Source organism: Sciurus vulgaris (assembly GCF_902686455.1).
Source record: "Sciurus vulgaris genome assembly, chromosome: X".
NCBI lineage: Eukaryota > Metazoa > Chordata > Mammalia > Rodentia > Sciuridae > Sciurus > Sciurus vulgaris.
This window is the reverse complement of record NC_136471.1, coordinates 53,480,907-53,493,103: the sequence shown is the minus strand read 5'-3', so window position 1 is coordinate 53,493,103 and position 12,197 is coordinate 53,480,907. Positions and strand designations below refer to the sequence as shown.

The 12,197-nt window shown below is 33.0% G+C and overlaps 1 protein-coding gene across 1 annotated transcript in view; it reads left to right on the top strand.

The window, feature by feature from the left end:
- The window catches only part of DIAPH2 (diaphanous related formin 2), a 796,567-nt gene that overhangs the window by 59,210 nt on the left and 725,160 nt on the right, over positions 1–12,197 (top strand). Inside the window, exon 4 of the mRNA XM_079124055.1 lies at positions 9,184–9,288. Coding sequence (XP_078980181.1) covers positions 9,184–9,288 — 105 coding nt within the window. The remainder of the gene's footprint in view (positions 1–9,183; positions 9,289–12,197) is intronic.

The following is a 12,197-nucleotide window of genomic DNA, read 5'->3' as shown; positions in this document are numbered from 1 at the left end:
CAGTTTCTCTTATAATGAATCTGGAGTGTTGCATTTTTATGTTTTTAAATAAATGAATTCAAAATGGGTTTTAATGAACAAACATGCCTTCAACAAATGTCATGAGAGAAATGGGCTCTTTCCATTTTCCTTCCTTGTCCATAACGTGTACAACCTTATCCTCATGTTTGTTCATTAGTGCTTCAGACAGTGTATCTAACACCAGGAAGAAAGAGAAAGCAAAGGCGAAGGTGACTGATCTGGAAAGGAGTGTGTGTGTGTGTGTGGGGGGGGGGGGGTTGGGTTGGGTTGCCAATGTGTGTCTTTTTCAATGAAGTTTATTTGAAAGAAGTTATTTTCTTACTAATTATTCTCTCTTTGTGAATGAAAAACTCCTAGGTCATGCTAAATTTCAGTGCTTTTAAATTATTTGATCTTGAGATAACCAGTGATATCTTTTGTAAGGAACAAAATGTTTTCATGGTCACTTCCTATCTCATTTCAAAATATTGTAAATAGTCTATTGTATTTGAAGTATGGGTTTATTTAAGAAGATTTTTTAAAGAGTTACATTCCTGACTCTGTAGCATTCTCTGTACTTTAAACTTCAGGTTTGAATTTTGCAAGTTGGGCTACCTTACTCAGGAAATCTCACCACTTATAGTCTTTCCATAAAACTTCTTTTATTAAAAAATAATTAATTTTGGTAGTATGTTTTCTGTGTTATATTGTCCTATTAGTGACTCAAAGAAAAGTGGCTTATGTATTTCATTAATGAACCAATTTAGCAGATACTATAAGCTGTTTAAACAACCCTGTATTTTCATCCAGCTATGTAGTAAACCTCCCACACCAAGTAATTTTTCTAATGCTTGCTTTAGCAAATTTTCAGCAGTGATTTCTGTGTGTTTTCTGACAGTATTTGCTGACAAGGGATGTATTTTAGTTGACTGTTATGCTGTTTTCCTTGTATTATTTCATCTGCTTTTACGAAATGTTTCCTCAATGCCATGGGACCTTTTGTCTTTTGCTATTAGAGAAAAAAATTCAAAAGAGACTTCTAAGCATGTGTCATTAAGTTTACATAGTATCATTAAGGTACTTGATTGATTATCATATGATTCTAATTATTGCTGAGAAAATTGAAGAAGTTTTATTCATGCTCTGGATGCTTGAATTTTAAATGGTCTGCTAATTTGAGGTGGCTTTATACCATCATTAGCTAATATTTTAAAGTATAATATGCACATAAAGTGAGGGTCATCACAACTGATTGATATGCATCCATATTTTAAGTACTTACCTTCATAATTTCAATCTTGTGGGTATGCAGCTTATTAGCCTTAGATTTTTGTTATTTTTACTGTGTGATGAATCAGAATTATGAGTAGGAGAAATATTAATCTAACATTTTCTTGTTCCCTTGTTCTTACATTATTGTTATTATTATCTTCACTCTGTTATCTTTTTAGTACTTATTTACAGCTACTTTTTCATTTCTTGAGGTTTATTGAGTTAAAACTAGATAAAATAACCAGTAAATCCATTAACCAGGTGCATGTCAACTACGGTATGCTGTAGCACAGTGGAAGGAAATAAATATGCACTGTAGGTACACCACTCTTCCCCTAAGCTACCTCATGTACCTTTTGAACTTGTGGATCCAATAAGGGAATCTAGTGGTTACTCTCCTGAAATATCAGTAAATCTTTTTTTCCATTCTTTTCTTTTTTGAATAACAGTATTTTCTAAAACCCAGTGGGTCTTTTATGTAATCTCTGTGCTCTGGAAACCATTGGTTGAACATGAGCTCAGATTTAAGGATCACAAAGGAAAAGTAATATTTATGTTTCTAATATTGAAGCATGTTCTGAATTTACCCTGTTGCTGATAAAGGGGTAATTGTAGATATTCAAAGTTGGATCCTTCCAGCAGGACCTTGAAAGTAGAAATAGATGAATTTTTGTGCCATACTCGGTAATATTCACTTAATATTGTGTCTTTTTTTTCCGCTTTGGGCTCCATACTATTTTCACAAAAATTGTATTGGGAAAACTTTTTTCCTTTAGCTTTTTTTTCTACCTGAGCTCCCATATTTTATGTGGTTACAGTCTATATAGGTAATGTTAAGTTTTTCAAAAACATGAGGTAGTTAATTCATATCAGGTAGAAGTGGCCGATTATTTTATTATGAAGAAAAATCCCTGATACTTTCATTGGGATTTTAAAAAGAAATGTTTTGTTCTTTCTAGCTAGAAGTAATTGTGGAACCAAAGCTAGAAAAATTACTCAACATCCCTTTACAAAAGAAATAAACAAATCTTGTAAAAATCCATTAATTTAAAACCTTAAAATAATAAAACATAGTTGTAATCATTGTTCGTGCTAGAATGTATTTTTAGATACTGGGACTTTGTCATTCATTCATTGTCTTCAGAGGTAAAAATCTTCCCAGTCTAGAAGTTGGAGGATACTTGAATAATTACTATTAAGAAACTGAAGGAAGATGGCAAGCATTTAGTGCTGAAGTCAAGTTCAGATTTAAAAACAGCAAGTATAAAATCCAGCCTTAAGCTGAAATCAAGACTTGTTGCAGGAACAAAAATATACAATATGTAGAAAATTTATAGAAAAATTTTAATAAAATTTATAGCAGTGTTACTTTTGTCTTATAGGGGAAGGAAGAGATAGAAAAACATAGAAGACTGACATTTGTCTTTCATAAAGCAAAATAGAAAACCAGTGGGAAAGAAAGGAAAATAGAAAATAATGTTGGAAGGTGAGGGGAAAGTTTAAAAAAATTATATTGTCCTCTGCTTAAATAATTATGGTAGTGGAGAGAAAAGGAGAGAAAGAATGAGAATGAATCAATAAGAACATAAATGAATAGGCAGCTGGCTTAACTTTTGACCTTCTCATCTGACTCTATTTTATGTAGTTCCTCATTAATATTTTTAAGAATATAATGTTTGTGGCTGGGGGTATAATTCAGTGGTAAAGCTTGTGCTTAGCATACATGACACCCTGGGTTCAATCTCTAGCACCAAGAAAAAAAATAAAAAAGAAGACCGTGTTTGCTGAAGAAGTGACAAATTTGTCTACGAAGGAAAAATTGTATCATAGCATATGTGGACAGAGGAAAAAATAATTTCTTAGTTGCTAATATGGCTTTGAAATATTATAAGTGGTCAGCTATTTTGACTTCAAATACATTTTTTACTGAAGATACATAAAATAAATGTTAAACATGCTTAAAGCTTGCTTTTTTTCTTTTGACTACTATAAGAACTCAATGTGTTTAGAAGTAGATTCATATTCAATTAAGTTGTTCAGAGTTAATACTGAATTATGAGTATTGCTCTATTTAGTTTTATTATTATATTATAAAACTGGAGTTAATGATTTGGAAGTATCAGCTGCCTAATTAGTGGTATGTTTTTTATTTCTAGAAGAAAAAAATGAGTCATTATAGACTCTTCTGTTCCTATGAATGATACCTGTTTTCAACCAACCCATACAATAAATTTATAAATATAAAAATGTAGATGACTCTAAAGCAATTTAAAATATTTAAAGAAAAGGTCCTATATCACATTGGTTCAACAAATCTTTGTTTTTTTTTTCTTATTACATTCCAGGAACTGTTCTTTGCTGGGAGTACAAGGATAAATAAGTTCCTGCCCTCAGTTAGTTCAGTTTTACGAGAGAGATTTATCACATAGTTTTATTGTCTAAGTGGAATCAATATGGAAGAATAGGATGAGCCATTTCCAAATGAGGCATATTGGGTGAAATTTTCCTGAAAGATTAGTGAGCATAACCTTGAAGCATAACAGTTAACCAGATATGGATTTGATGGGTAGCTGTGGCTTACAAAGGGAGATGGTGGCAAAGATGACAGCATTTCTGGCAGAAACATAGTGTTTGTAACAAAACTATGAAGAACCTAGTGTTATTAACACATAAGGGGTAAGATAAAGATTGTTTTTTAAAAATGAGACTGGAGTGGTGGTAACATTACTAATAGCTAGCATTCTTTGAAGACTAGTTAATATACACCAGGCTTGATATGTCTGATCATACTTAACCTTGACAACATTCCTCTGGGGTATATAATCCATTACCCTTATTTTCTTACCTACTTCCCTCTGATGGCATGATCTCAGCATTGTGCATCATTAAAAATTGAATGGAGGTACATAGTAAGGTAGAAACGTCACTGGAAGGAGAGGAGACTGCCTACCTAGAGACTGCCAAAAGCAGCACACTACCCTCTTGGGCCTGACTTTGAAGTGTACAAATACACACACTTAATCTTGTCAGTATTCCAGAGTTGATTCTACTTGGGAGGATGTAGATTCATGATAACCACATCCATCAGAGACTGAAATTTTACCAGAAAATTTGGAGGCAGGAGAGATAGAGCCCAGCATATTTGAACCAAAAGAACTTAGGGATTTTGATGAAAATGAGCATAATATGGGTGAGCAGAATGATATACTTAGCCAATAAGATCATACAATCAGAGGCTGAATTAATAGAGGTATAGTATAAGACGAAGGAGATGGAAATCTTTTCCTTCCTTGTATTTATCAAACTGCAGAATATTTGAAAGAGGTAGTCATGGATTCTAATCCATGTCACATGAAGATAAATGGAATCTAGTCAGTATACTTTAGCCTGAAAGAGAGAATGCTACCTTCACATAACATGTATGTGGTTCTTCAATTAATTTCCTTTTGTCTAAACTATTGTCCTTATCACTAGTCACTTGAAACACTTTACTAGCCCAAATATTGAACATAAGAAAATCCATTCTGACTAGTTTAAGTAGAAGATATTATTAAGGGATATTAGTTTGCTTTAATTAGGAAGGTTACAGAAACAGGCTTTAGGTGCCATTGTAGGCATAACTTCCAGAACTACACAAGTGAAACACTGCAATTAAGAAGCTGTTGCCAGTCCAGAATCACTTGGTTAAACTGTCTTAATAAAAAATCTGCCATCAATTCTGTAATTACATGATTTCTGTTGCTACCCAAACCAGCAAAATGGATGACCTATTCATGGCCTATTTCCTCTCATATACTTCACTTCTGGATTTGCATCTCTCATAAATGCATTTTGTGGTGGAGACTAAACGACATGCCTGTACTCTAATTATTAAGGGAGACTGGCAAATGTAATTTTTGTAGATTCTACTTTTGTTAGGTGGTACTGATAATTGAGGATGTACTAAAATATAGAGGCCAGGTTCAAATAACATTGGGCAGCCAAAAATGACAGATGACCACCAGAATCTCCTAGCTAGTCTCCTAGCCTTTAGTTGGATTTTCCTTACCTTCATGACCCAAATCCTAGTGAAGACTTCTCTGACTTTTCCACCTGTCCTGTGTGTTTCCAGAGTCCTCATATACCTCTAGTACATTTGTTGCCACTAGGCCATGACTTACCTATTTTTATTTATTCAACAAACATATGTAGCTTTTCCTAAGTATCAGGCATTGCTTCATAAATAATAACCTCTAATTTGAATGTGAAAGCAGTCTCTCAAATTTACACCTCCTTATCCAGCCTCGCATAGTCCATCATGCGTAGTATATGCCCAGTAAATGAGTGATTCCAAAACTTAAAAGTAGAGAAGTAAAAAAAGGCACAGTCTTACCACCTTAACACATTAGTATTTTGTTATACACATTGAACGTCAAGTCCTCCAAGGAAAAAACTAGCAAAAGTTGAACTGCCCTAAGTTGAGCTGAGCTGCTCATCTTAGGAGGAGGTAGTGAGTTCCCTGTCAGTTGATAGAGTTGCAGAACATAGATGAGCATCTGTGGACTCTTAGAAGTGCTATCCAGCCTAGTTGCTATGATTGATTGTTTGGATTCAACAATTCTAGAACTTATGAGAGGGAGAGGCAAAAGTATTTTCTGCCCTCTAGGAAGGTTTTAATAAGCTATACAAATGAAGAAAATAAGGATATAAGATAGAAAAGGCGAGAGTAGAGACAGTGATCCAGGTGAGTATGGAAACGAACTTGTATATATAACATGAAATTTATAGGTATTGACTATGTATAGTCATAAGAATCACTGCAGTGAGTGCAAATATAGATCAGGTGAATTTTGCTGTCACTAAAGGTACTGTGGTTGAGTATCCCTTATCCAAAATGTGTGGGACCAGAAGTATTTGAGTTTTTCAGATTTTGTAATATATGCATAGACTTTACTGGTTGAGTATCCCTAATCAGAAAATCAGAAAACTGAAAGCCTCCAAAATCTGAAGTGTTTTCAGCATCATATTAGCATTCAAAAGGTTTCAGAATGACACCCCAAAAGTTTTGGATTTCAGAGCATTTTGTATTTTGTATTTTTGACTAGGGATCTGTGTTCAATAGATAAGTGATGCTTGGTTACTTTTCATGGATTCTTTGGTTTTTCCACCACATTATCACATATGAATCTTTAAAATAGCTTTAATATTATTCTTTACCAGTAAATTTACTTGATTAAAAATAGAATTTTCAGAATTACTGAAAGAATAAAGGGGTAAGAATACTGATTTTTTAAAAAAATTAAGATACAAATTTTTTAGGTTCCATATATGAAAAAGAATATGAGATATTTGTCTTTCTGTGCCTAACTTATTTCACTTAACATAATGATCTCCAGTTTTATCTACTTTGTCTCAAATGACAGGATTTCATTCTCTTTTTAGCCAAATAGTATTCCCTTGCACCACATTTTCTTTTTGCATTCATCAGTTGATGGATACTTGAGTTGTTTCTGTTTCCTGGTTGTTGTGAAGACTGCTGCAGTGAACATAGGAATACAGATGTCTCTTTGACCTACTGATTTCATTTCCTTTGCATATATAACCAGTAGTGGGATTGCTGGATCATGACTGTTTTAATTTCTGAAGGAAACTTCATACTTTTTTCCATGGCAGCTATACTAATTTACATTCCCAATAATTTATATTATCATAGAACTTGAGAATATAATAGTGGTTACCAGAGGCTAAGAGGTGGTAAGGGGGAGATGGGATGGGGAAAGGTTGGTCAGTGGGTGCAGTGTTAGATAGGAAAAATAAGTCCTGGTGTTCCTTTATACGATAGTGTGACTATAGTTAATAATAATGTTTTCTGTACTTCAAAAGAGCTAGAAGAGAGTTTTGAATATTCTGATGCCATAAAGAAATGATAAATGTTTAAGATGATAGATATGCAGACTACCCTGATTCACTCATTACATGTATCCAAAGATGACATTGTACTCCAAGGATATGTGCAATTATTATATATCAATCAAAATTAAAATTTTAAAATGTAAAATAAAGATATAATTCACATACATAAAATTCAACCTTTTAAAGTATACACTTTGGTGTTTCTTAGTATATTCAAAGACCACATATCAGTCAATTTAGAACATTTGCAGCACCCCAGAAAGAAACACCATTCCCGTAAACAGTCATACTTTAATCCTCTTTTCCTCTTCTTCTGGCCCTGGCAACCACTAATCTATTTTCTAACTCTATAGACTTGCCTTTTCATTGATGGAATCATATAATATGTGTTTTTTGTGACTGGTTTCTTTCATTTAGCATAGAATAATTTTAAGGTTCATCCATTTTATAACACATATCAATACTTTATTCCTTGTTATGGCTGAATAATATTGGATATGACACATTTATGGATATACCACATTTTATTTAGTCAGTACCCGATGGACACTTAAATTGTTTCTACTCTGGTTATTAGAAATAATGCTGCTGTAAACATTCATGTGCAAGTTTTGGCGTGGAGATATTTTGGGTATATGAGCTGAATCATATGATAACTCTGTGTATAACCTCTCAAGAAATTGCCAGATTGTTTTATCAAGATGGCTGCATTGTTTTACATTCCCACCACTAATGGGTGAGTGTTCCAGTTTCTTCACATCCCTTCTCTAACATTTGTTGTTGTTGTTTGTTTGGTGGTAATAGAGATTGAACCCAGAACCTTGCACATCCTAGGAAGCTCTGTGCCCTCTTCAGCCCTTCCTTCCAACATTTCTTATTTTCATCTTTTTTTTTTTTTCAAACTGTCTTCGAGTGAAGGGGGATCACATTGTGGTTTTGCTTTGCATTTCCCTAATGCGTAATGATGTTGAACATCTTTTCATGTGCTTATTGGTTCTTATATCTTCTTAAGAAAAATGTGTACTCAAATACTTTGCCGATTTGTAATTGAGATATTTGTCTTTTCATTGAATTGTATAAGTTTCTTTATATAGCAGTATCTGTCCCTTGACAGACACAGTTTTAAACACCTTGACCCATTCTCTGTGTTGTCTTTTCATTTTTCCATTTCGAAGCATAATCATTTCCATCTTGGTTTTGCAATCCCATCCACGATGTCTTTGTATGTTGTGTAGATTAACATGAGTTTCAAAATGAAGAAAAATAATTTGTGTAATGAAAATGATATGTGTGTATATTCACAAAATAAAGGTGTGTTCCCAACCATATAAAGTTTACTGAACCTCAGTGTGTTCTTTAACTGAATATTTTTCTGTCCAGTGAGTGATTTTTGTTATTCCATTACAACTAACTATATTTCTCCTTTTTTTTTTCTTTCTTAAATCCAGCAACTTACTATGAAGTTTTCTTCAGTGATATATTATGGGTGCATATTCCCTCTTTGCCAATTATATTTGCTTTCTTGGATAATAATCCTAAGGGAGCATATATCAAATAGCAATTTGTGAGTGTGTGTTTACTTTTGCTATCAAGTTAAACAAATAGCTTTGCTAGGGCTGTATAATGTATATCTATGCTCTAAACTGCCAATTTAGTCTGTGGAATAGTTTAAAAATATCTTTGACTCTCTGCTCACTGATTGACTTGGTAGTAATATAAACATTGGATACTTGGTAAAATTTGTGCAAGATTATGGCATCTAGAGTGAAAAATAATGGTGAAGTATCCAGACAAAAAGAATTATTGTTAGTTATAGCATGACTTTAAAAGAAGACTTTATTAATATTTATTATTATGGTATCTAGAGTAAAAAATAATGGTGAAATATCCAGAAAAAAGAATTGTTAGTTACAGAATGACAACATTTTAAGACATAGACATTATTAATATTTATTAATCACTTTTGAAATGCTTAGGCAGAAATTTTTCAATGCTCACAGTAAATGTTCTTTCTAACAGGAGGACATGAACCTTAATGAAGAAAAAAAAGCTCCTTTACGAAACAAAGATTTTACCACCAAGCGTGAGATGGTTGTCCAGTATATTTCTGCTACTGCCAAATCTGTAAGTAGAGAAACTTTCCTGGTACCAAAAGAATGAGCTTAAGCATTATCTACTTAAAGATGAATAAACCTCAGATGTTCAAATTTTTGCCTCAATGTATTCAGACTATTTAGGAAACCATTTTCCTGTGTATTTTTATAAATTTAGTATATATTTCAAAAGGAAAGTGTTCATCTTTGGAAATGGGAAGCTCTCATTATTATAAACAAGAAAGATTAAAAAGGACAGCAAGCTCTTGAGGTAATAATCCAATGACTTGGGGGCAGAGGCTTTGTGTAATTACTAAAAATTGACAGCATTTTGCAGGTATTTCACTTAATGTACAGGTTGTTAGATAAAAATGTTGGATTTTGAGGGAGAAGATACAAACAGCATAGTCATCTTTAATTAAGTTGACAAAGCTACATGTCTGGTGTCTGCTTGCATGTAATTTTTAGCTGTGCTTTTTAATGTGCAGTGTTGTTGGCTTTTATTCATCATTTTATATAATGCAAACTGTGTAAGCTGCCTCATAATTGTTATTGTACAGTTTTGTTCAGTATAAAGAAAAGCACTTAATAGGAACTTTAATCAAATCTGTGTGAATCTCAAGACTTGAATATGGGTTCATTGAAGGGACTTATCAATGGGAAAAAAACGTACTGTTTTAATAGAGTATTTTGTTTCGTTCACCTCCTAAGGCACTTCCAAAAAATAGCCTTTTTTGGTAAGAAAAATATACTTTTGAAATGGCAAAATGTGTCTTTTACATGTTTATAAAGAAAGACCTTTCATATCTAGAGTTCATAAAATCACTGGACATGGGTATGTGTGTATGTGTACTATATATACACATACACAGTGATTTTATCTGTAGGTATATTGCACATTTAAAATATATTCTAAATTTGAAGAGTTGACCACTGAACTTCCTCATTGGAAAAATATATTCTAAAGTTATTTGGCTCTGCTATTAATACTATTTCAATACAGTAGTTCCCGTAGCAATTACTGAATTTTGCAATTGTATTGATTCTATATCGTACTTTAAGTAAGCTAAATCTGAATGCTGAACTATTTAGAAATAACGCATTGCAGCTCTGCCAGAGCAGAGCAACAGCATGTTTTTTAATTTGCTTCTGGTATCCAAGGGCAGAAATATGTTTCAAGTGATAAGTGAAATTTGCCATGAGCGTCGTTTTCAATAGAATTAGGTGATGCATTGGGTTTTACTTTGAAATTCTGATGAATCTCTCCTCATTTTTGCACTCAAGTTATTGTTCACAGTAAAATGCTTTAGGAAATGCAGGGTGTACATTTAGTGTTATTTTTCAAATACCTAAAGGGAAGTACGCTAGGAAATCTGTATAACTAAATCTGAGTGCAAAGTATAGATAATACTATATGACTGGTCATGTGATGCTTTTAATGATAGGGTTTTGTTAGTGTCTCTGGTTTATTTGTGGTTATTGTTTGTGTAAGTGGGACTGACCATAATGAAGATTATATATATGATGCTCTTACCTTGACCTTTTGATTATTACTTGATCTTTATGCAGAACTCATTTGCATTTATTATCATAGTTTCATCTTCAAGTGATCAAGGAAATGCACACCTTAAGTTATATACTCATTTTTCAGATTAAAATGCAAAGATTTGGTTAAATATTAGATGAACTCATTCAATCTGCTTTTTTCAAAAGATGGAAATGGAATGTTCTCAAAAGACATGAAAATTTCATGTTTAAGCCCTAGCCTCAAAACTAGTACAACCGAATATTTGTCCTTATTTGTTTCATTCAGCATAACTATGAGCACCTCATATATGCATAACACATTTGTAAAAGTTTCAAGCTTATATTTTTTTGCTAATGTTTTTCATGGACCAAATATTATGATGGAAGAAAGCCTGTTGACAAGCATGTTTTGAAGCTTTCTCACCTTGGGGATACATTAATTAGTACTGTTTTCTATCATTAAAACCCTGAAAATTGTTTGTGTAATTTCTTCTTTAAAGGTGAGAGAGATGGCATTCAGTGAAAAACAATATTCTAATCCCTTGACCTTTTCATGATCAGGACAATAAAATTTGCACCAATTATCACTGAATGTATGGCTGTTTTCCCATGTGTAACCAGGCTTCCTTCCCATCCTGCCGTCTTTCATTAGGCTTTGGATGTGCTTTGTATGTCTTGCACTTTTTTTATTCTTACTTTTGCATTATATTGATAACACTCATTAAAAATGTGTCCTCATTTAGGACTGGAGATGTAGCTCAGTGGTAGAGTACTTACCTAGCATGTGTGAGGCTCTTATTTTTCTCCCCAATATGGAGAAAAAAGTTTCTTCATTTAAAGCAGTTTATGATGGTAAATACTACTTTGTGAAAATGTTTTATAGGTATTCAGAATTTTCATTCTTGAAGTAAAAACAAAGTTAAGGGCTAGAGTCCCTGATAGAATAATGTTTTAGAGTCATGTGTCAAACGTGGAAATTAAAGTCAAACATAAATCGTATATTTTCCCCTTTAGTCACTTGCATTAGTCATTTTGTATGGGATCTAAAACCAAAAGAACAAAATGTGAGCTCGGTGAGAAATGTCCATCATGCTCCTTGGGTTCCTGGGTAAGGACATTAAAGTAGGATGAAGCAATATACAGAAATGGTGGTCAAAACCTGTTTCTAAAGCAAACAAGACTTTTGTTGTGTAATTAACTTTATTAAAATTAGCATGGGATAAAAGAATGTTAAGGAAATCACAAGGTAATGATGTAAACCATTGCTTAGGTTTTTAAAATCATGTGCTTAGTACATAGTAGAAAAATATTACATGAACGTTAAAGGAAAAAGTAGCTTGAATAACTGTCTGTAATGAGTGAGCTCCAAATAGGTGAGTAGAGAGGAACCCCCTGTCTGCATTTATCCCCTGT